The sequence below is a fragment of the Barbus barbus genome (assembly GCF_936440315.1).
Source record: "Barbus barbus genome assembly, chromosome: 17".
NCBI classification, from domain to species: domain Eukaryota; kingdom Metazoa; phylum Chordata; class Actinopteri; order Cypriniformes; family Cyprinidae; genus Barbus; species Barbus barbus.
Window position 1 is genome coordinate 7,825,296 of NC_136745.1, and position 25,876 is coordinate 7,851,171.

Consider the following 25,876-nt stretch of genomic DNA (forward strand, 5'->3'; position numbering starts at 1 on the left):
AACATATTTAGACAGGTTGTGAACCATACAATACAAATATTGTTCTTGGCACATGATGTGCTGTGGTGCAATGATATTTGCTAGCTACAAACATTTTAAACATTTGAACGTAAAAAAAAAATCCCACAAAATTAACATATTTTGTTTTCATTTATAATAATTTATTACAAGGCACAATGAAACTAAGCGATACTTATAATTTGAATAGATAACTATCTAGTAAATTTAAGTACATAAATTTAGAAACTTAAGGTCATTGCACATTGCCGAAATCTTCGCATGCGTTTTTTCGTATTCCCCATCCTTTCAAAATGCATGCTACGGATGCAAAAACGCAGAAAATCGAACATGATCTGTATTTTTTTTGACGGACGAAAGTTTCGGAGGCAGTGTGTAAACATAATTGACACTATATTAAGTCGTATTTATTTTTTTAAAGTGCGAAAATTTCGGACTCAGTGTGCAGTGACCTTTACTGTGAGATTTAGGTTTGGGTTTTTAATATTTTCTTTGCTGGTCTGTAACCACATATTTATGATTGGGAATAACAGTTTAAGTAATTGTGTAACTATTGAACCCATACTCACATATAAACCCATATTCGTTGACTGCTAAATATTAATTTATATATTACTATATTAAACTAATGACAGTTTTCTGATAATGATTCCCATAAATCCATCCATTAATTTCTCAAATAGTAACAAAATACTTAGAAAATATATAATGTAATTTATTCCTTTGGTTAATTCCCATACAGACGTTCATCATATTAAAAACATACACATGTGGATTTCTTCCATTCTGGATGACCCATCAAAGCTTAGCTTATTATGTTCATTTCACAGGGATCCAAAATAGAAGCTGAAATCATTTATCAGTCTCCAAGCCCTTTTGATCAAGAACAGTTCAGTAACTCAACCAGCAGATGTAGCCATTGATGTGTCTTATAAAAACATTAGGGCATAAAACAGAGGTTAGCTTTCCCCTGTAAGTCTCATAAAAATCCCTTATTTTGTGCTCATGGATTTGTCCATATATTTAGAAGGTGCTTCCTTCAAACGCCATTCCTGGCAAGTAGCAGAGGTTCCTTAAACATTTCCCATCACATCCTTAAAAAAAAAAACCTTGTTTCCTTGACCATCACTACGGTTTCAGCAGAGTAGATTCCCATTGGTTTGTGCTGAAGAAGGGAGGGGCCACAGGTGCAGGGGGCGGAGCTTTCATCTCGACGTACTTCCAAGGAAAAACAGGGAGGATGGAAAGGAGAGGAAATGATCATCTGTAATTATGAAGAGTTCATGAGAAGCCACAGAGGTTATCGTAGAACCTGTGTGAGGATGATGATGATGATGATGATGATGAGCACCACAGCACCAATCACACCCAGTATGATCATCTTCTACAAGAGATGAAACAAAACATGATCCATTAATCCAACAGCAAACATCTAAAGTCTTCAACCCTTCACCACCATATCAAACAACGGAGCCTAACAGAACCAAAACGCACAGATAACATAGAAATGAACTCCGCAACCAAACCAAAGGATGCTCAGGAGATCCCAAAGCCCAGAGAAAGCATGCTTTACATCCATAAGGAAGACTAGAGAAGATAAGCTAAAATCCCAGTCACCAGCTCCATGTCTGCATAACATCAAACACCCACACCATTCCCATTTCCCAAACCTTACGTTCCTGTGAAATGTACTCACCAGAGCCTTTATTTCAGACCTACGGATAAACCCACTATCAAAGCAATAACTGCCAAAACCGCCAAAACCACAGACACTATAATAATTATTTTCTGTGAAGAAACACATACAAACACATCTGTTAGCAGCTACTTTAACATATGAGTAACAAATAAACAGCTCACTCAGATATAAAGACATGATCTTTGATGGAAAGATATTCATGATGATATGATATTCATTTCTAGGCTTTGCATTTATGGAAGAGACATAAAGGGTTAGTTCACCTCAAAATGAAAATTCTGTCATTAATTACTCACCCTCATGTCGGTCCAAACCTGTAAGACCTTTGTTCATCTTCAGAACACAAATGAAGATATTTTTGATGAAATCCGAGAGCTTTCAAACCCTCTATAGACAACAATGCAACTGACACGTTCAAGGCCCAGAAAGGTAGTAAGGAGAAGGTTAAAATAGTCCATGTGACATCAATGGTTCAAGCTTAATTTTATGAAGCTATGAGAATGCTTTTTGTGCACAAAAATACTGACTTTATTCACCAATTTCTTCTTCCATGTCAGTATTCGACGCGCGTTCACGAGAGTACCACGACACATGCGTGTGCATTTCTTTGCTTGCGAACAAGGCGCCATGCATCCGGGTTCTACGTCAGAATGCTGGCTCCTGTGTCTGTGCACTGTTGTAAATGCATGTTGAAGAATGAGATGGAATAGAAGAAACTTGAAAAAAGACGTTATTTTTGTTTTCTTTGCACACAAAAAAGTATTCTCGTAGCTTCATAAAATTACAGTCGAACCACTGATGTCACATGGACTATTTTAACAATGTCTTTACTACATTTCTGGGTCTTGCACATGTCAGTTGTGTTGCTGTCTATTTAGGGTCAGAAAGCTCTCGTATTTCATCACAAATATCTTAATTTGTGTTCTGAACATGAACGAAGGTCTTACTGGTTTGGAATGACATGAGGGTGAGTAATTAATGACAGAATTTGAATTTTTTTACAATACATTTAATTTCTAGAAAACTATCATTGAAGATTCCAAAAATATATTCACATTTAAGAAGAAAGAAAGAAAGAAAGAAAGAAAGAAAGAAAGAAAGAAAGAAAGAAAGAAAGAAAGAAAGAAAGAAAGCTTGTGCGCCACTATGGTATGCTCATCATATTCATCTTTTTCAACCCAAATTACTTTCTTAATATGATGTTTTTCCAGATGAACCTCAGGGAATCTCAGAATTTGTCTCTTCATCTTTAAACATCTGTATTTTGTAAATCGTGATATCTGTCTTGGTTTACATTCCACGCAAAATGTGTCCTTTTCAGCTGTGTGTGTGAATGTTTAGTTGCTGTTATTACGTCATGAAAAGTGAACACGTGTGGCTTAACATTGTTTTTTCATCACCTGAGATACTCTGAAATGCTGTAATGGGAAGTTTCAGGGCGTATCAGGATTAGTAATAATCACTGGGTTTGTTTGTGTGTGTGTGACATCAGCGGGTTCGGACACAATAAGGACAGGCAGGGCGGGACGGAGGGGTGGGGCCTGATATTCATCATGAACTCACACGTCGAGCCTCCTGCTGATATTTAGCGGCTTTTTTAGTGTCAGCAACCGCCCGCTCCACAAAACCCACTGATTGGTCCATGTTGCTCTCAATCCTGTCAATTATACCGCCCTACAATGGATTTTGGGTGAAGAAGAAAGAAGGAAAAAGAAAGAGAAAAGGAAATAGAGAAGAGAGAGAAAGAGAGAGAGGCAGGGGGCAAAAACAGAAGAGAAAATAAAGCAGAAGCTACATTGACTGTTACAGTGAGGTCCGTACCTTCCGGGCTTTACTCTGATACTTGACTGCTTTCTTGGTCTCAGTCTTTGCCGCTTCAACGTGATCGACTGCTTTACCTACATTCACCTCAATGTTATCAACCATGTTGCCCTGGAACATTATAAAAAATATGGGAAAAAAAGAGAAACGTATGAAAAACACATACAGAGTACCTTTATCCCTAAAAAAATACATATCTATAAATACATATACCCAAGTGCACCATGCAGACACACAGAGGGGGAGGCCGGGGCTAGTTGTCACACAGGAAAGTAATTTTGAAATTGGTCTTAAAGTGGTAGTTCACCCCAAAATGAAAATTTGTTTCAACCTCAAGTTGTTCAAAACCTGTATGAATTTTGTTTTCTGTGAAACATTTTGAAGAATGTTTGTAACCAACAGTTAATGGTAAGGAAAAAATTACAATGGAAGTCAATAGGCACTAGAAAATGTATGGTTACTCACATGTTCAACAGAAGAAAGAAAGATACACAAGTTTGAAAAAACTTGAGGGTGACTAAATGATGATAGAATTTTCATTTTGGAAAGTCAATGTGTTTAAAAGGCCTTTTTTTTTTGTAAACATGTTCAATATATCTTTCTAGTCAGTACTTTGGCTATATAAAAATTGGCTTTTAAAACCAAACCCGCCCTGATTCACTGGAGTAAAAAGAGTGACAACTAGCTCCGGTCTGCCTTATTCAATGTTGACGTTCTGTAGAACAAGGACTTGAATAAATTAATTTACAAGAGAAATACCAGAAGCTTACCTTTCAGTTTTTCTCCATAGCAAGCAGTTAATGAGCAAAATAACGATGGATTGGTCAATAATGTATCATAACTCTTTAGATTGTGTTGAATTAGCTCTGCTCCAAAACCTACTGAACTGCATCACTGCTTACGGTCTACACAGACAGAAACCAAACTGAAATGAACTAATAAATGATTGATTTGCAGCCCAGTTAAATGCTGTTTATGCACAAAATATACACCACTATTCAAAAGTCTGGGGCCAGTAAACACTTTTTTTTTTTTAAATAAAGAAGTGATGCATTAAATTGATCAAAAGTGATTTACAAACAATTCATGTGTCAAATAAATGCTGTTATTTTGAACTTTATATTAATCAAAGAATCATGAAGCAGCACAACTGAGCAGCAAATCAGCCTATTAGAATGATTTCTGAAGGATCATGTGACTCTGAAGACTGGAGATTCATCTTTGCATCACATGAATAAATTACATTTTAAAATATATACAGTTCTTTATTTAAACCTTAAGTTATTTTAATTGTAATAATATTTTACAATACTACTGTTTTTGATAAAATCGAGGTATCTTATATAAAGAAGTATCATTTTGCCTATTTAAAACATCATCTAGTTGTGCAGCTCACTAAGTTTTTGGAAAAGAGCAACTGACTTTCATTTCTTCTAATCAAGGTGAAGTTGTACGGGCTGTATAAAGTTTGTGACCAAATAATGTAAGTGAATGAAAGGAAAACAGTCAGTGAGGGAAATAAATAGGTCATGCGAACAAAGAGGACAGTTAGAGAGCACTCACATGTGAGAGAAAGGGCTGATGGGAAGTCAGTCCGACCAGCTCCATACGGCTTAGCAACCAACAGAACGAGTTTGAATAAAGAGGAAGAGAGACAAGGATGCTACACACAACAGAGAGAGAGAGAGGCAGAGAAAGACAAGGAAATGAGGGGGAAGTCAGAAAACACTGACAGTATGAAAAGATGGAGAAAATGATGGACAAACAGATGCGTGATGAACGGAGGAGTGTACCTGGCTCTCCACCAGCATGGCGATGTCCACAAACATGTCATGCAGCTCCTTTATGCTGCTCTCCAGACGCACAATGTCTTTGTGACGCGCTTCAATCTCATTCAGCGCTTGTTTGGAGATCCCTGAATCCACAATCTACAACACAAACAGCAGATTTATCACGGTGTAGCATGAATACTCAACTAAGATTTTGAAAGTGTGGGGAGTTTTGCTCAGTTTAGAGAGAATTATCACAGGAAACAGTCACAGGATCCAGTAGAGATAGAGTCTAGATCTTGTGGTCTTGGTTTTGAGACGTTAATGTGGCCTGAGTCTCATCAATATGGTCTAAGACGAAGCTCTCAGATTCAAATTACCGCTAGCCAAGTGGTGTTATGACCAGTTAAACGGTTACAACAAATACCTCAGAGGGAACATTACGTTAAAAGCAACATGCTGCATCGTTACAATGTTATTTCTAATATAAAGTAAGCATTTGCACTACATTTTACTTCATATGAAAAGTAATGTGTTATTTGCATGACATTTGCATTATAAAGTGTGTAGGTGGGCTACTTCTCTACTGCTGTGACGTCGCCACAAAAGCTGCTTCGAAGTAGCATTTATGCTATAAGATAAGGGTGTATTTACACAGCAAGCACAATCACAGGAAACATTGAATCATTCAAATGTTGCCTTCAATACAATATTGCTTTCTGTGATGATTAATGTGATTAATGCAGCTAATATGTTGCTTTAGAGGTGGACATTAAGACCAAAATCTTATTTTGTGCCACTTTAAATCCACAATGTCAAGATTTTTTTTTTCAATTAATTACAAAACATAATTACAGTTAAATTACATATTTAATCCTAACTATAATTTTTTAACTTTAATTATAATTCAATTATATTGATATCAAAATAATAAATTTTACTAATTAATAAACTTAATTAATACATTTCAGAATTCCAGAAACTTTAAGAGCTGAATTTTATTCAGGAATCCCGTTCTTTTAAAAAATAAATTTCCATGACTTTTCCAGTCATTTGTGATTTACTAGATAGAGATTTAAAAATATATATTTTTACTCACAGTTTCTACCCAATAAAATATTTTAAATCTTGGTACAATTTAAACGAAAAGTGTATTTGATATTTTTTAAAAAATTATTCTGTTTTCAGATTCTCTTCATTTACCTGACTTTTCAGTTCTAATAATCACACTTTTTATTTATTTATTTATATATATATATATATATATATATATATATATATATATATATATATATATATATATATATATATATATATATATATATTTTTTTTTTTTTTTTTTTAAGGAACTCTGGTGGTTCTATTGAGAAAACAAACGGTTGTTGAAGTAGTTACATAAAATAATACATTTTTATCTTATTTTTAAATCATTTTAAGTTATCTTGAGGCTTCCTTTTTTGATAACCAAAAAAAAAAAAAAAAGGTACAAAGCTGTCACTGGGATGGGACCCTTAGGTACAAAAGCTAAAGGGTACATCTGATCTTGTATATTATTTAACCCTAGTACATATTAATACTTCAAAAGTGTATATTAGCACCTAAAGTGTACATACTAATACCTTTTGAAAGGCTACGGCCACACTGACAGCTTTGTACCTCGGTTTCCGAGTGCTGATTTAGATTATGGATCTCTTGCACTACCTATGAGAGCACATTATGAGGAAGGGAAAGGTTGTGAATTGACCCCAGCTCTGCCACACACACACACACACACACGCATGCTTTACCCCCGCTGTGAAAACGGCTGCATTTCCTCCCTCCAGCATCTCCTCCAGCTCCTCATCAGTTGTGGCTTTACCAGCTAGAGCGAGAAGCAGAACAAAAGCACGCCAGAGACAGAAAAGGGGAATAGCACAGTGTCAGTTTGACTCGGTTAAACCACAAGTTTGAGAAAGAAACGTGTTGTGCGCAGTACACTGTTTTATAAGAGCTGTCTCATGCACTGCTGTTTAGTGAGGAGTGAGTGTGCGGGTCACACTTACTGATCTCTAATTGTCTCTGAATGCGACCTTTGCTTTTCTCTCTGAAGTCCACCTGAGCTTCATTGTATTTGGTCATTACATCAACAAACTTCCTGGAAAGTACAGCATGCTGGCAGGAAAACATGAGGGCAGAGTTAATAGAGCGTGTGTATTTGTGTGTGTTACGTGAGAGGGATGTTGACTCACCTGTGATTTGCGTATTCTTATGTCAGCCGATACTCTTTCCACTTCTTCCGTCTCGAGATTCCTTTCAATGGCTGTACAGACAGACAGAAACACACACAGGGTAGGGCTATTATAGTTACAGTAACTAAAACAAAAAGGTAAACTATATACAGTCATGGTCAAAAATATTGGCACCCTTGGTAAATATGATCAAAGAAGGCTGTGAAAATGAATCTGCATTGTTAATCCTTTTGATCTTTTATTTAAAAAAATTCACAAAAGTCTAACCTTTCATTGGATAATAAGAATTTAAAATGGGGAGAAATATCATTATGAATTAATGTTTTTCTCAAATACACGTTGGACACAATTATTGGCACCCCTAGAAATTCTTATGAGTAAAATATCTCTGAAGTATATTCCCATTCATATTCACAATTTTGAGCACTCCAGGGTGATTATGAACATGAAATTATCCAGCCATGGCTTCCTGTTTCACAGAAATATAAACAGGAGGGAAAACAAAGCCCAAATTCCCTTAATCATCCATCACAATGAGAAAAACCAAAGAATATATTTCTGATGTGCAGCAAAAGATAATTGAGCTTCACAAATTAGTGAAGTGGCTTTAAGAAAAGAGCTAGAACAGTGAAAATTCCCAAATTCCCATTTTTCCAGAAACTGCCTGGAAGAGGACGTGTGTCTATATCGTCCTAATGCACGGTGAGAAGGAGAGTTTGAGTGGCTAAAGACTCTCCAAGGACCACAGCTGGAGAATTGTAGAAAATAGTCTCTGGGTCACAAAACCTTAAAAAAAAAAAAGAAGTCAAACAGCCCCTACATCACCACATGTTGTTTGGGAGGATTTCAAGAAAAATGATCCTAGCTCATCCCAAAACAAACTCCAGCATATTCAGTTATCAGACACGACTGGAACTTCAAATGGGACTGGCTTCTATGGTCAGATGAAACAAAAAAAATGACCCAAGAATGAGCTTTTTAGCAGCAAACACTCAAGATGGGTTTGGTGAACACAGGGATAAAAAGTACCCCATGTGTACAATGAAAGATACTGCTGTATAGGTCCTGGACATCTTGTTTAGACACATGGCATGATGGATTCTATCAAATACCAACAGATAAAAAAATCAATAAGTGACTGATTCTGTTAGAAATCTTATAATGGGCCATGTTTGGATCTTCCAACCGTACAATAATCCAAACACGAACCTCGAAAACAACACAAAAATGGGTCACTGAGCACAAAACCAAGCTTCTGCTGGCCATTCCAGTCCTCTGACCTGAACCCTGTAGAAAATGAGTGAGGTGAACTGAAGAGAAGAAGCACCAACATGGAGCTGTGAATCTGAAGGATCTGGAGTGATCATATTTACCAAGGGTGCCGATATTTTTGGCCATGACTGTATATATACACATTTTCGATGCTAAAATAACACTGACAGAGAGTAAACATTGTTTTCTAAAGGTTGATAAATGGCTCACATTATTCTGGGTCAGAAGTGTTTGAGAAGCCAAACCTATTTCTTTGCGGCTTAATTTTATTACCTAACAAGAAAACCACAAAGCAGGGCAGTATATGCATAAAGACACTAGCAGGCCTGTATGCATGTAAATACACTTACTCTTCAGTTTGTTACGAGCATTGTTGGCCATTTTCTTAATATCGTTAGTGCGTGCCTCCAAATCATCCTGTGTTTCTGTTCACGGAGAAGAAAACAGAAGTTAAGCAGAAATGAGACATGAAAATGAGACTGATTGCCGGTTTGTGTTTGTTTTGTCATTGTTAAACACTCCCAGAGGAATATTTTATAGCTCAGAAGTTGTTCTTTCAAGCTTCGGAGACTAAATGGAGTTAGGTTTCATGTACACTACCGTTCCAAAAGTTTGGGTTTGTAATTTTTCTTTGAAAGAAAAAAAGAAAAAAGAAAGTCTCTTATGAAAGAAACAATACAACTTACTGCACTCTATCACATCTCATGTAATTGACGCCAATAAAAATATAAACAATACGTCCTGTAACATTTACCTCAGGAAAGTCAAGCAATGTTGATAACTTATTAGTCAACTAGAGAGGAGCATTTGGCTAAATATATGCACTGTATAACATATTCATTATATCTTTACCTGTTAGCAATGTCTGCCATGAGTTTAATATGAACATTTATATAAAAACCGCTTTGTGTGCAACTCAAACAACTCAAATCTGTGTCAATACCCAGCCCTAGGTCTCTTGATTTGTTTTTTTTTACATTAAAATTCAACTTGACAAGATTTGATAAATGATTTAAAACATTTTTACAACATTAATCAATTGTTCACTGTTAATACATATTTCTTTGTAATTTATCTAATGTTAACTTATACAGCTTGATATGTTAAAAAATTATTAGCACATGTACACTGTAAAAAATATAATTTATATATTAGATCTTGGCAATGTTTTAGGAAACGTGACAATGTTTCAGGGATAACATATGGGTTCCTGTGTATTTTATAATGAACATTAAGTAAATAACAGAAAATGTATCTCAAAACAGCCTAATGTACATTAATGATAAAAAATGAGAAGAAACTAAATCATGTAAAAAAAAAAATAATAATAATGTGTGAAGTGTCATGCAGGGACATGTCCTTTTATTGATTTATATAAGATGTATTTTTTGGCATTATGCCTTTATTTAGATGACAGGAAGCGAATTGAGAGAGAGGGGGGGGGGGGGGCAGGATCAGGAAAGGTCCATGAGGCAGGATTTGAACTCGGGACGCCAGTAGCGCAACTGTATGGTATGTCAGCTCACTGCCCACAAGGCTATCAGCCAAAAAAAGCTGAGAACTGTCCGCCTCCGGTGCAGGGGAACACAAGATTAAGCGATTGAGGCGTTTTGTTGTTGGATGTAATAATGAATAAAGCAGTCGTCATGTACTCCTGACATCTGAGCCTCTGAAGACGCAGAGGATTAACGTTACTTTCGCTTTGAAGGGAATGCGCCGATCCCCGATCTGCCTAAATGCGTCTATGTTCGCGAGAATCATTCGTGATCCAGCTTCATCTACAGAAGAAGTGAGTATAAGGGTTTTTTATGAATCTTTGTAAATCGCCTTTCCTAACATGTGCTAGTTAGCCAGCCAGTTTCGCGGCTAAAGTAAACAGTACTGCTCGTCGCCCCACAGAAGAGAGGGGCGGGGTCAGAAGAGTCATGAGCATTTAAAGGAACATGGACTAAAAAACGGCTTGATGAAAACAGAGCTGATATTTCAGGGTAAAGAAGGTGTTTTTTACACTACCATTGAGAAATTTTAACCAAAGTATGTTATAGATTTTTCATTAAGACCCTAAAGAATCATATAAATTTGTAGAAAATGGGCATCCGATGACTAAAAATGTGCTATTCACTGCGCCTAAAATGTATAATTGCAGAAAAAAAATTATACATTTGTATTGAACATTAATGGAGCAGCAGATTTTGTGTGAAAATAAACCATACAAGTCGTCTATTTTGTTTAGAAATCTTATAAATGTATACGGTGGCAAGGGGGGCCAGCAAGGGGTAAAAGGCTCACAGTTTTGATACAAGTACTTCAGCTAAAATATTTTTTTTTTATAATGTTAATAATGTAGGTTAATACTTGTTCAAAACAATCACTTTAGCAAAGTTTGTACTATTTTCTGCTAATTTTGAAAAATAAAAGAATGAATTTTTGTTCAATAAATATACTGTCATTAAAATGTTAATATAAAAAATATATTTAAAAAAAACGAAACAAAATCATTTTAAAAAGTAAAGATTCTGAAAGCATTGAAGGAGATCCATTAATAATTGAATATCGATTTACAGTATAGTTACAACAAATTATATTTTATTATATGATGTGATTAATATCATGTTTTTAAATATGATGGTTTCATTCTAAACATGGTGATTATCTCTAATATGGACACCCAACATAATATATAATATTCACCATCTGAATCTAACCATGGCATGTCAACAAATGGAGAAGTCAGCCATCTATTAATTATCAAGTTAATAACTGTGTGTCTTTAGCCCCGACAGCGGGGGTGCTTTTTACCCCAAATACCATACTTTTACATATTATTTCGTTATTTAAAAACTGCTGCTTTAATTATCTTAAACAAAACTGAAAATCAGTCTCAAATTGTATGCATTAATTTGAGAGATTCTCATTTGCTACTTAAATCTACAACATTTTAAAAAACATCAAATATTAGATCAAGTAAGCTGCTGTGCGCGACCGCGTCAAAGATCAGCCAAATATGCACATGCATCTTGAAAAGTAGATGTTTTGGAAAGTGCTACGCCACATTTTTGTGTCATCTAGTGGTTTAGAGGAAAATAATATCAAAGGTGCCTTTTACCCCGGGGCGCCTTTAGCCCTGTTGTAATCTGTGTTTAGTTAGTTTCATCACCTTCCTGTTTCCTGTTTCCTTTTTCTAGCTTCATGCCATTCATCACATTCCTTAATCATCACAGCTGTTTGCAATTTTTGTTTCATCATTACTGTGCATTTAAGTTCCTCTTAGTTTTCTGTTCATTGTCGCTTATTATTTTGTACACCGTTACACGTTTGGACTTCGCTCATTAAAATGACCTTCGTTTTGTAACTTTTGCCTCTTCTTCATCTTTGGAACTTGCTAAAACGTGACAATTTTACAGTAAAATGACATATAATGCCATGTTAAACCAATGACAATTTTTCACTGTATGGTAAGGTAACAGTTAACCAATTAACAGGTTTTTCATGTAAAAATATTTACAGTTTTTTTAGGAGATGTGCTGTTCTAAGCATTTTTACAGTTAAAATTAACATTGTTGATTGTTAGTTCCTGTTAACTATTGCATGAACTAATACTAATGAACAGAACTTTATTGTGAAGTGGTACACTAATGCATTACCGCTACACACTAGTTGTTATATAACAACATTACTACAGTATATGACTCATGTTCAATAGACCTCAGAGTCTATTTCACCGGTTACTACCAGACAGTGGAAAACAATGCTGAACAGGGTCAAAAAGCCCACAATGAGTGCACGTGTGAACATCTCTTACTCTGGTCAGATGTTGGTGCAGAAAGAATAACTGAGTAAAGTTTCTTCACTTCGGCCACATTCTCGTCGATCTTATCAATGCTGTGCCTGATGTCTTCAATCTGAAACAAGCAATAAAGGTCACTTAAAATGCAGTGGCACACATTCAGAATAAAGCACATCAAAACACACAGAAGGACATGCCTGGGAGAAGAACTCATCCATAAAGGCAGGGTTGTCCAAGGCGATCTCAACATCTTCATCATCATGATCGCATGTCTGAAACATAAAACATAAGAAGTCAAATTCAAATTCAAATTCAAATTTTATTTGTCACATACATATACATACGTAGTACGACATGTAGTGAAATGTATTGTACGACTGTCCAACAAACTGTCCAACAAAATTAAGAAAAACCTCAAAAATACAAATAGAAAAAGTACAGTAAACATATACAGAAATAAACTAGCAATAAAATAAAATAAATAGATATGAGAATAAAAATAGATATGAGAAATAAAAAATAGAATATGATTCTATATAGATTCTATAAAAGTAAAGTGTATGTCAGTGATAAAGTGTCCGTGTGCTGTGCAGTGCAGTAAAGTGTATAAGTGAGTAAAAGGAATACTAAAGACAAAGACAAATGGTATGTAAGTCCCACTCATTTATCCTTACGTAACCTTCTACAAATTAGTGCAGATTGTACTTGAAAAATGTGCAAAGTGGAAGTGTGGGGTGATGTGCTTAGAGTGGAGAGAGGTTAAGACTCCGAATGGCCTGCGGGAAGAAGCTCCTCCTCATTCTCTCTGTGTTCGCCTTCATGGAGCGGAAGCAGAGAAAAGAGTCCATTGTTGGGATGGCTGAGGTCCTTCACTATCTTCCTGGCCCTGGTCAGGCACCGCTTGCTGTAGATGTCCTGCAGGTCAGGGAGCTCGGTGTGAATGGTACGTTCCGCTGAACGCACCACCCTCTGGAGGGCTCGTCTGTCCTGCATAGTGCAGTTCCCGAACCAGGAAGTGATGCTGCCCGTCAGGACGCTCTCGATGGTGCAGGTGTAAAAAGTCTTAAGCACCCGAGAGGGAAGTCTAAAGTCCCTTAAGCGTCTCAGATGGTACAGACGCTGCCTGGCCTTCTTCACCAGGGTGCTGGTATGACAGGACCAAGTCAAGTCCTGCGTGATGTGAACACCCAGGTATCTGAAGCTGTCCACTCTCTCCACTGGAGTCCCGTTGATCGTGATCGGCTGGTATGACCGCTCCTGCTTCGTACTGAAGTCCACTATCAGCTCCTTAGTTTTGCTGATGTTCAGGTGTAGACTATTCACCTGGCACCAACTCTCCAGGTTCTTAATCTCCTGTATGTAGGCCGTCTCGTCGTTGTCTGAGATCAGGCCCAACACAACAGTGTCATCAGCAAACTTGATGATGGTGGTGGAGTTGGAAGTGGCCACGCAGTCATAAGTGTACAGTGAGTACAGCAGGGGGCTCAGAACACAACCTTGAGGGGCTCCAGTGCTTAGGGTGATGGAGGATGAGGTGTGTTTACCCATCCGTACGGCTTGCTGTCTGTCCTTCAGGAAGCTGGAGATCCATTGGCACAAGTATGTGCTGAGACCAAGGGCCTCCAACTTGGAGGTGAGTGTGGAGGGAATTATGGTGTTAAACGCTGAACTGTAGTCCACAAACAGCATTTTTACATAATTCCCTTTTCTGCAGTCCAGGTGACTTGTTGTGGTGTGGAGGAGGTGTGAGATGGCATCCTCCGTGGAGCGGTTATGTCTGTATGCAAACTGTAGTGGATCCAGTGTGTCTGGTAGTGATGCAATGATGAAGTCTCTGACCAGTCTCTCAAAGCACTTCATCACCACTGATGTGAGGGCTACAGGGCGATAGTCGTTTAGGCAGGTGGGCTGCGGTTTCTTGGGGACAGGAACAATGGTGGACTGCTTAAAGCATGAGGGGACTATGGACTGTTCTAGGGAGAGGTTGAAGATCTCAGTGAACACCGGTGCTAGCTGGTCAGCGCAGGCCTTCAAAACCCGACCTGTGATGCCATCTGGTCCTGCTGCCTTCCTGATGTTCACTCTCCTGAATGCCCTCCTCACGTCATGCTCCGTGATGGTGAATACGTTGTCCTCACCGGCTTCCTCAGCGTGCATGCAGTTAGCACTGCTAGCGCCGTTAGCGTGATTAGCTGCAGCCTCGAAGCGAGCATAAAAAGTGTTCAGCTCGTCAGCCAGAGAAGCGTCCGCATTCCCCGATCTGGAGGGTGGTGTTTTATAGTCCGTGATGGTTCTAAGTCCCTGCCACAGACTCCTAGAGCCGCCATGTTGGAATTGCGACTCTAGTTTCCTCCCGTAGCGCTGCTTCGCCGCCTTCACCGATCTGCGCACGCTGTAAGATGCAGCCTTGTAATCATCCATTTAAAAATAGAAGGAATGTAAAGCACTTCAGAAGTGCTTTACATTTTATGTATAATTTGTTTTATTATTACCATAAATGCATTGAGCAGAGTTGGCCTAAGTAGGATGGGAACAGGCCACAAACAGAGGCTGTGACGTGTGATGTTGACGTATGTTGACGATACTTGTAAGGAGATAAGAAAATGTAATGTAAAGAAATACGGAAATATGATTTGTGTTTTTAATGATCTCCTGCTGTCTTTCTATACACCCTTATATTGTTATGACTGGTAAGTGATTCACTAATTCACTGTCTATGCACAATGCACACTAAATTACAATTTAATACACATTTAGAATGATATTTAAAGGGGTAGTTCACCCAAAAATAAATATTCTCTCATCATTTACACATATTTAAGTTGTTCCAAACCTGTATGAGTTTCTTTCCTCTGTTGAACACAATAGAAGATATGTGACCCTGGACCTCAAAACCAGTCATAAGTAGCACGGGTGTATTTGTAGAAAAATACATTGTATGGGTCAAAGTTATTGATAATTTTCTTTTATGCCAAAAATCATTAGGATATTAAGTAAAGATCATGTTGCATGAATATATTTAGTAAATTTGCTACCATAAGTATATTAAAACTTAATTTTTGATTAGTTATATGCATTGCTAAGGACTGGCCTAATGGTTAGAGAGTCGGACTCGTAATCTAAAGGTTGTGGGTTCGAGTCTCGGGCCGGCAGGGATTGTAGGTGGGGGGGAGTGAATGTCCAGCGCTCTCTCCACCCTCAATACCACGACTGAGATGCCCTTGAGCAAGGCACCGAACCCCCAACTGCTCCCCGGGCGACGCAGCATAAATGGCTGCCCACTGCTCCGGGTGTGTGTTCACGGTGTGTGTGTGTTCACTGCTGTGTGTGTGTGTGTGTGTGTGTGTTCACTGCTGTGTGTGTGCACGTTGCATGGGTTAAATGCAGAGCACGAATTCCGAGTATGGGTCACCATACTTGGCAGTATGTCACTTCACTTCACTCATTTGGACAACTTTAAAAGCGATGTTCTCAATGTTTTGATTTTTTTGCACCCTCAGATTCCAGATTTTATATATGGATATGCATAAGTATCTATCATACTATTTTAAAAATATTTTTACCATAAAAGTCAATGGGGACCAACAATCTAAGAATAAGATTGGATTCCTTCTATTTTTAAATTATGTCAAAATTGTCTTTTTTCCCCCTTTAAATTAGTGCTAATATTGAGTAACTCCTAAAATATTACAGGTAATTTCCAGGCAAGGGTATTTGTAAGCCAATAATAATAACTGACAATCAAGAACTTGTTGTGGTAGATAACCCTAATTTTACTTCTAGCATTTTAACCCTTTCAAACCCCTTTTCAGCTAGTTAATAAGCTAATTTATACAAAACCACAGATAGCAAACTCTTAAATTGTGCTTTGTAATTTGCTAACAAATCAAAAGTGACCCATTTCATATTTATGAAATATGACCATAATAACCATGACATGAACAAGTAAACCACATCATAGCAATCACACAGCCATGTCATCTTGTTGGAAAGGGCCCAACTGATAGAATACAAGAAGCATATTTATTTCACGCACAAGTGTTTATATATAGTGTTTATGGCCAAAAATTTCGGCACCCTTGGTAAATATGATCAAAGAAGGCTGGGAAAATTAATCTGCATTGTTAATCCTTTTGATCTTTTATTTAAAAAATTCACAAAAAATCTAACATTTCATTGGAGAATAAAAATTTAAAATGGGGGGAAATATCATTATGAAATAAATGTTTTTCTCTAATACACATTGGCCACAATTAACGCCCCCTTTTATTCAATACTTTTTGAAACCTCCATTTGCCAGTTTAACAGCTCTAAATTTTCTCCTATACTGCCTGATGAGGTTAGAGACCACCTGACAAGAGATCAGAGACCATTCCTTCATCCAGAATCACTCCAGATCCTTCAGATTCACAGCTCCATGATGGTGCTTCTTCTCTTCAGTTCACCTCACTCATTTTCTACAGGGTTCAGGTCAGAGGACTGGAATGGCCAGCAGAAGCTTGGTTTTGTGCTCAGTGACTTAAGTCAGTCACTTATTTTTTTTATCTTATTTTACACTTATTTTTTATCTGTTAGTATTTGATAGAATCCATAATGCCATGTGTCTAAACAAGATGTCCAGGACCTCCAGCAGAAATATACAGTAGGCCCACATCATTAAAAAATACAGCAGTATCTGTATTTTGTACACATTGTACACATGGGGTACTTTTTATCCCTGTGTTCACCAAACCCATCTTGAGTGTTTGCTGCTAAAAAGCTCATTTTTTAGTTTCATCTGACCATAGAAGCCAGTCCCATTTGAAGTTCCAGTCGTGTCTGATAACTGAATATGCTGGAGTTTGTTTTTGGATGAGTGAGGAGAATTTTTCTTGAAACCCTCCCAAACAACATGTGGTGATGTAGGTGCTGTTTTTTTTTTTTTTTTTTTAAGGTTTTCTGACCCCGAGACTCAACTATTTTCTGCAATTCTCCAGCTGTGGTCCTTGGAGAGTCTTTATCCACTCAAACTCTCCTTCTCACCGTGCATTAGGACGATATAGACACACGTCCTCTTCCAGGCAGATTCTTAACATTTATGTTGATTGGAAATTCTTAATTATTGCCCTGATGGTGGAAATGGGAATTTTCACTGCTCTAGCTCTTTTATTAAAGCCACTTCACTAATTTGTGAAGCTCAATTATCTTTTGCTGCACATCAGAAATATATTTTTTGGTTTTTCTCATTGTGATGGATGATTAAGGGAATTTGGGCTTTGTTTACCCTCCTATTTATATTTCTGTGAAACAGGAAGCCATGGCTGGATAATTTCATGTTCATAATCACCCTGGAGTACTCAAAATTGTGAATATGAATGGGAATATACTTCAGAGATATTTTACTCATAAGAATTTCTAGGGGTGCCAATAATTGTGTCCAATGTGTATTTGAGAAAAACATTTGTTTCATAATAATATTTCCCCCCATTTTAAATTCTTATTATCCAATGAAAGGTTAGATTTTTGTGATTTATTTTTTATAAAAGATCAAAAGGATTAACAATGCAGATTAACTTTCACAGACTTCTTCGATCATATTTACCAAGGGTGCCGATATTTGTGGCCATAACTGTATATATATGTATATATATATATATATATATATATATATATATATATATATATATATATATATGTATATATATATATATATATATATATATATATATATATATATATATATTAATAAATAAATTGGTAAATAATAAATATTTAGATTTTTTTTTCTATTTTCAGTTTTAACTTTTTTTCATGTTTTAGTAATCCTGCGAGGTGCATTGATCATTTTTATAAATCTAGTGTTTTTTAATACTTCTACACTTATAGTAATTTAAGTACTAAAATTTATTTTAGGCAACATTCTATTTTAAAGCTTTTAAGATGCAAGGTTTTTGCTTAATATATATATTTTAAAAAAATTGAGCTTTATTTCAATCAACACAAAGTTTTAGTTAATATTAACAAGGCTGATGCACACATTCAACTACAGCAACATCCATGTGTAAAAACGCAAAAGGGTGTTCACACAGGACATGTGCTTGTGTTCAATAACTACTGAATGAAACAGAATGGACAGGTCTGGTGTTCTCTATTTTCCAACTTAAAACGTGAAATGTTCCCCAGTAGTCAATAAAGACAAAATTTTAAAAAGTAACTCAGATGGAATGCAAAAAGAATGGCTTTAAGCCAGTTTTATTATTTTGCGTATTACTTCCTAAAACATTAACCGAATATGGCATAAAAAGCCATATTTTTACTAACATCAGATGATCTGATTAAAACAACCCGAAACACAACACAACATGGGCGGGGCATAGAGGAGCAACAATAATGTACAGTATGTGGAAAATAACGTGTTTTTTTAACCACGTAAACACATTGCATTACACCAAATACACAAAATAATGTTCTTTTTAGCAACGTCATATGACCCCTTTAAAACACACTTCTTACATTAATTGTTAAATGAACATCCGGTGTTACAGGCCTCTGCTGACGAGGCACATTGTAAGCTGTCGTGAAACAGCAGAAGGACTGCTGGATTAGCAAATCTACATTTTATTGCATGTAAAGTCTGCTTAAATATAAAACTTGGCTGAAGTAGAATGAAGTAGATTCATGAAGTAGGGTAAATAGTGATTTCGTGTGGACTTTAGAAATGGTAGAACTGCCAATGTGTCTTGCACTGCACTTTTATGCCAAGCACACAAATGTGTGTCTTGTGATGATTTACGAAGAGCATGTGGAGACCTGTACTGTTTTGCACTTAATAATAGATTTACTGTCATATAATATAACAGCAAATTAACGCACTGATGCTGTCAGAGAACAGAGATTGGCGCGTGATAACATTATAACTCAAATGCGAGTCAGAAGACACGAGTCTTGAAGTCAGAGTGAAATCACACCTTTATGATACCACTCAAGGATTTCTCTGCAGTCATCAAACTTGTGGCTCCGTCTCTCTACCACAGAGGAGCCAAACACACACACACACACACACACGCACGCACACACACACGCACGCACACGCACGCACACGCACACACACACAGTGAAACCCTGAACACCAAGCACTTTGACTCATTCAGCATTCCTGACAGCTCAAATGACGCTTTCAAAAACATCCCATGGTAACCTCGGTTTCTGACAAATTACCAGTTATATTTAGCTACTGTTATATATGCGTCTTATAAATTAATTTGAGATTTTTATATATATATATCTGTCATTTGATTTAATTTTTAAAAAAAGACATGAACTTCTATTCCAAAGCTTAACTGGCATCAGTAGGTTTTTCTTTTTTAACAGGCTAAACATTTATATAATAAAATAAATTTTTAAAGCAAGGATGCATTCAATTTATCAAAAGTGACAACAAAGATAAATGTTATAAAAGATTTCAATTTTAAATAAATGCTGTTTTTTTTTTTTGTACTTTCCATCAAAGAAAAATGTATCACAGTTTGAAAATGTATCACAGTATGAAGCAGCACAACTGTTTTCAACTCAGAAATAATCAGAAATGTTTCTTGAGCAGCAAATCAGCATATGATAATGATTTCTGAAGAATCATGTGACGCTGAAAACTGGAGAAATGATGCTGAAAATTCAGCCTTAGCATCACAGAAATTACATTTTACAATATTACAAAATTACATTTTAAAACATATATAATAATTTCATTTTAAAGCACAGCCACCACAAAATCAGACTTTAGCACCTCTTTTTACTTTGAGATCATTCTGAGCTTAAATACAGATTTAAAACCATAACAAGAAATAGTTTAGTAGCTATGATGCTGTTTTTGAAATCAAACTTTTGCATAGCTATGAGAGGAAACACTGGCATCTAACAATGGCTTGGAAAAAAACAGTTAACCTTAAAGAAATAAAGCATATACATAAACCCAAATAGGAAATAAAACAGTTATTGAATAAGCATGTGTCCTATTCTGTGTACAAAACTCCTGAAGCATTGGTGTCTCATATTTTAGAGCAACGTTTGGTCTCGTTCTGTCTCGCGTATCTTGTCAGTGTCTGCACTTGCTTGGCCATTTGTTGTCAGTAACTGTAACTGATTACAGTTACATTTTTATTTTGTAATTAAATTTCGTAAATCCGTTACATGGAACTAGTTACTCCCTAACACTGTAGATGGTTAAAACCAAGTACCACAGTTTTATTGTAAAAGCTAGATTTTTTACATTTTCTGAGGAAAATGCTGATCATCTATCACAAGAGTGATACTGCTGTTAGGTAAAAACAAAGGTCTCACAGCAAACATGCCCCTTCCTATCACAGGGCTGAAATCAGGGTAGAAAATTACCATTAACATCTAAATATGACGGTTTTTGATGAAAATATATTATAAACAAACCTCAAGGAAACATTATGGAATCATTTCATGAGCCCTTTACTACTGGCATTAACATTCATTTAATTGATTATTAATGCTGATAACATGAATATTGCAGGGTGACGTATGAATCCGACCCAAGCAAGAGCCCGTAGGACAAAAGTATATTTATTGCGGCCACAAATTATGAATCTGTTCCCTCGTTTTACGAATTAGTTCCCTTCATTTTAGTCCAATTGTGGCCACAAATCAATAGCCTAATTAACTTCCTTGTTTTGATTACATTAAATATATCTTTTTAATGTATTTTTTCCCATGCATGTCAGGTGTAGGGCTCTGTAAATCCCTGTACTAATGAGGATAATGTGGTGGAAACTGGTTACTTACCTTAGTACATTTTTGTAAAAGACCATCAAATAAGGTCTAACAAAGAAATATTATGAAAACAAGCACTTACTGAGATTGTACTGGAGAATTTCAGCTGAACTATTCCTGTGACAAAATGTGATTTTACCCATCCTGCTGACAAAGACATCGTCCAAGTTTATTTGTAGTATTAACAATGTGTTGCCAACCCAACAGGTTTTTGTGAAGGTCAAAGACACACACACAAATGCAGTGTGCTAGAAAAGCTGTGAACTGAGGTAAAGAGATAAGCCTACAAGAGACTTCCTGCTGAGGGAAAATGAGAGAGAGAAAGCGTCTTACTAGGTTAAAGTATAGTGAGTTCAAGTTAACAGTGTGCCTTAAGAGTAAAGTCTATAATATGTGTGTGTTTCACTCATCATCCTGCTAACCCTACAGAAGAAGGCCTATTGGAGTTCACAGAAGGACACAAAAACAAATTCCCTCTCACACAGTGTTCAGCTGTTTAATGTCCCACAGTTCCTTTAGTGCTCCAAGAAGAGCATTAAGTGTGTGTGTGTATACTGAGCTTATAGCACTCTTATATACACACAAAGAAGAGGAGAACAGTGCTGCCACACCAAGTTAAACATTACAGACAGACACAGACAGAAAAACCCATGTTTAGAGGTTAGAGCGGAAAGATCTTTTACTCTCAGCAGGATTTCCTACAGCAGAGGGTCACACGCAGACGTGCCCCAAGCAACTGATTTTAGTGCTGTTTGCTAAGACAAGTATCGCTAATACTATTGCTCATAGTTAAGGTTAAAGATTTGAACAAACACCTAAACCTACAAAATGCAGTTTACTGTGTAATTAGTATTAAGTAACTCTTCCAGGCCTGCTAAATGATCGCTTAAATCACACAACTTGTGCTATTAAAGTGACTGGACTCAGGTTTGGCCCTGGTGGACTATAAAACTGGTAAAAAAAAAAAAATTATATATATATATATAGTATCTCACAGAAGCAAGTAAACCCCTCACATTTTTGTAAATATTTTATTATATCTTTTCATGTGACAACACTGAAGAAATGACACTTTGCTACAATGTAAAGTATATATATATATAGTCTAGTTTTCATTGTTTTTGCTCTATCATTGTTCTTTTTTGATTAGGGTTAGTTTTTTTTTAGCAAACACCAGAAAGTGTAAAAATCTTATTTCTGATGTTATCGTACCTTAACAAAGAAGCATTTAAAGATTGAGCGAGATTTTCTGTATGCAAAACAACACGGAAACACAACTATGACTAAATGTAAATAAGGTTCAGCCATAACCACACACACACAAGTTCCTCTTGCCTGCTCGGCAGCTTCAGGCAACAAAATCAACAATGGAAATATTTGACTGGGGCAGAGTCGCCACAGAAACAAATCCTCACCTCTGACCCTGCCCATGAGATCTGACACCCTCTCCAAAACATCCGAATAAACTCAGCCCTACCAATCCCTGCCAACAGTACATACACTCTACAGTACTGTTACCAGGCTTGATATACCATTTTCATGCATCACAAAATTAATTGCACATTTCAATTTGCCTGAAAAAAATACCATCATACTGCCAATACATACATGCCCAAAAACTTAGTTGTTTCATGGATCATGTCTAAAAAAACAAAAAAAAGAAAGATACATGTCCAATAAAACATGGTACATGTCTGACAATATGATCCACCATGACAGGATTCAGTGTGCAGGTTAAAAGCAAGTTAGCACCATTGTAAATATCTAAAAACAAGATGTCAAAAAACATGGCAATACTATGATACATGCCAAGGTAATATTGAGTTACATGTCTAAAAACACTATGTCTCACAAACCATGGAAGCAGCATGATGATACATGTAGTATTGGATTATAAATCTGCAAAACATGGTACATAATAATAAAACAAAACATGGTGGTACCATGATACATGCCTCAAATGTGGTAGTTTAGGAATATAAACAAAAAAAAACACAGTAATACCATCACAATGGCCAAAAACGTGGAATGTGTGCAAAAAATCATGATAAATGTCCAAAAATCAGGTTGGTTGGTTTTATATTTTAATATTATTTTGTTTGTTTTTACATTGTTTTGGCTAGTGTGGCAACAGAATGGATGGCAAACTCTGTCTATTGACATTTGTTTATTTTTCAATAAGCATTTTAAGATGATCCTCATCTCTCTCAGCCCCATCCCCCATCTCTCCATGAGTCAGGTGACCACATCAGCTGTCCAGCACATCTAACATGACTTATGCTGCCTTTAGTGAGCACTTATTAGGCATGCATCCACACAGACCCCATTTAAGACGCTTTTCAACTTTTATATCATTTCTCTTTGGAGCAACAGCCACAAAAAGTCCAATATGTTCCTTCTTCATACTATAACCACAGTCTAACAGCACTGAATCTGAAGAGGAGGTTTATACTGAACAAGAAACAGAAGCTTACCGCCTTTAGTTGCTCCAGTCGGTCCTTCATCTTGCAATGTATTGGTTAACACTATCTAAAAAATAAAATAAATATATAATAAATAGGAGAAAGTCAGAAGTGTGCGGTAAAAGTGAACTGCTGTCTTGTTATTCCACCAAAGGTGCATGCAATATGGCTGCTCTTCTCCAAACCAGTAGTTTTTTTCCTCTAAATCTATCCGCTCAGAGGATTAAAACAACAGTTGTGTTCAGTCTGCTTAATCTGTCTTCCTCCCTCTCCCTCTTTTCTCGTTCTGATCGGTCTGAAAGAGCTGTTCTCTCACGCATGCTCTCTCTCTCTCTCTCTCTCTCTCTCTCTCTCTCTCTCTCTCTCTCTCTCTCTCTCTCTCTAGGTCTCTCTCTCTCTCTCTGTTCCCACGGTCACGCGCTGCGCGGACACCTGTGTGTGCCACACTGTAGTGAAGTACTTTTCAAGTGTCTGCACTTTATCAGTGTTTTTCTTCAGTTTTTCTTTCTACATTTCTTTGTCTGATTCATTTTGAAGTTTCATTGAATATTTATTGCATTTCCAAGAAAGTTGACACTGCTTTTCATTGACCATTCACTGTAAGTGTAAAATAAATCAATCAATAATAAAATACATATATCTTTTTTATACCCAATTTGTACATAATAGCTAAGACCTTTACAATAATGACTATAGTAATCTTTTAAATAACAGAAACTATATTGCATTGACTTCTATTCATTATATATTAGCACTTATTCTTTAGTTTCTATTAATTATTATTTTCTTTAAAAAACACAATGTTAATTCAACGTGATTTTTCTGACATGGAATAGGCCTATACCATGTTATTCCAGTTATACTCGCAACTATTTATTACACAGGCTACTAGTAGCTACTTATTGTAAGGGCTTTTCATGCCAAGACGTGATTATATATATTTTTTTCACACACACACACACACACACACACACACACACACACACACACTACAGCGGATGGAGTTAAAGATCAATGAATATAGGCCACTTCACCACACATGAGGCACGAGAGCTGACATTCATTAACCCTCGCTGCTCTATCAACACTAAGCGGATAAGGAAGCACAGTCAAACCCATCATCATGGCTGTCTGTGATCACTAAACCCTTCTTTCTGAAAGTTTGTGAACCCACGGGCTCTCACATTCTGCCCTCTGCTGGTACCATTGTATTATCACGCATCATTATTAAGAAAACAGCTACTGATTGTTTTGCTACACCATTGCCATCAAAAACCAAACGACAAACTTTTACATTTGAAGGAGAATCTCATATTACTTTACAGTAGTAACTGATTATTGGACTACTGTATTTTGATAAACTATGGTTGCAATGCCAGGTGGGTCACATTTTGTAAAGTCAGCCAATAGAGATTAAGGCAGCTTTTGAACATAAATATAATACATAAATATAAAATTGCTTATAACTGATATTGAAGTCTTGGCTCTATGTTAAATGTTCATCTTGAGATACACAAATACCATGATAAATAACATTTAAATCACTTAAAAATACATCGTATTTTCCCTTATAATGTGACAATTAAGTATTTTTAAACATGTCTAAATGAATTTTGGCCTGTGGCATCGCCGAGGACTTATTAACTGTAGGCTATGCAACCACTTCAATTCAACTTCATAATTTTAACGTTATTATTATTATTATGCAAGTATAGAATGTGGAAAGAAATGAGGCCTACAAAGAAAAGAACAGTCCCTACAGTCAAACACGGTGGAGGTTCAAAGATGTTTTGGGGTTGCTTTGCTGCTTCTGGCACTGGATGCCTTTTGGGGCACAACGTAGTGGCCAGTGTCAGAAAGCTGCGTCTCCACCAGAGGTCATGGGTCTTCCAGCAGGACAATGACCCAAAACACACTTCAAAAAGCACTCAGAAATGGTTACAAACAATGCGCTGGAGAGTTCTGAAATGGCCAGCAATGACTACAGATCTGAATCCCGTAGAACACCTGTGGAGAGATCTTAAAACAGCAGTTGGGAGAAGGCATCC

The 25,876-nt window shown here is 36.6% G+C and overlaps 1 protein-coding gene across 5 annotated transcripts; it reads right to left on the minus strand.

Moving 5' to 3' along the window:
* Window positions 1-148: 148 nt before the first annotated feature.
* On the minus strand, window positions 149-24,170 carry LOC306883327 (syntaxin-3-like). Of its 5 annotated transcripts, none has more exons than XR_013785349.1 (11): window positions 23,841-24,125; window positions 12,792-12,866; window positions 12,610-12,709; window positions 9,158-9,232; window positions 7,536-7,606; window positions 7,350-7,458; window positions 7,095-7,168; window positions 5,332-5,466; window positions 5,102-5,201; window positions 3,281-3,391; window positions 149-1,402 (listed from the first exon to the last, which is right to left on the minus strand). XR_013785349.1 is itself a non-coding variant. In XM_079438506.1 (11 exons), exons 1-10 carry the CDS (start codon window positions 23,868-23,870, stop codon window positions 1,723-1,725), a joined length of 864 nt encoding a protein of 287 aa, XP_079294632.1. In that variant the 5' UTR covers window positions 23,871-24,125; the 3' UTR covers window positions 149-1,402; window positions 1,715-1,722. The 5 variants fall into 5 exon arrangements, 4 of the variants coding, with proteins under 4 accessions (XP_079294632.1, XP_079294633.1, XP_079294634.1 ...); XM_079438506.1 differs by lacking the exons at window positions 3,281-3,391; window positions 5,102-5,201 and adding exons at window positions 1,715-1,806; window positions 3,539-3,649; XM_079438507.1 differs by lacking the exons at window positions 3,281-3,391; window positions 5,102-5,201 and adding an exon at window positions 3,539-3,649 and having other exon boundaries at window positions 23,841-24,170.
* Between the last annotated feature and the right edge of the window lie 1,706 nt (window positions 24,171-25,876).

Bases quoted from the DNA above. Each gene is read 5' to 3' on its own strand.
- LOC306883327 (XM_079438505.1), bottom strand. From the start codon at position 23,870: ATGAAGGACCGACTGGAGCAACTAAAGGCG. The intron at 9,233-12,609 runs GTAAGAGATGTT...CTCCGTGAACAG, and splicing joins TGCACCAACATCTGACCAGA to AAACACAGGATGATTTGGAG. The intron at 7,169-7,349 runs GTAAGTGTGACC...TTCTCGCTCTAG, and splicing joins TCAGAGACAATTAGAGATCA to CTGGTAAAGCCACAACTGAT.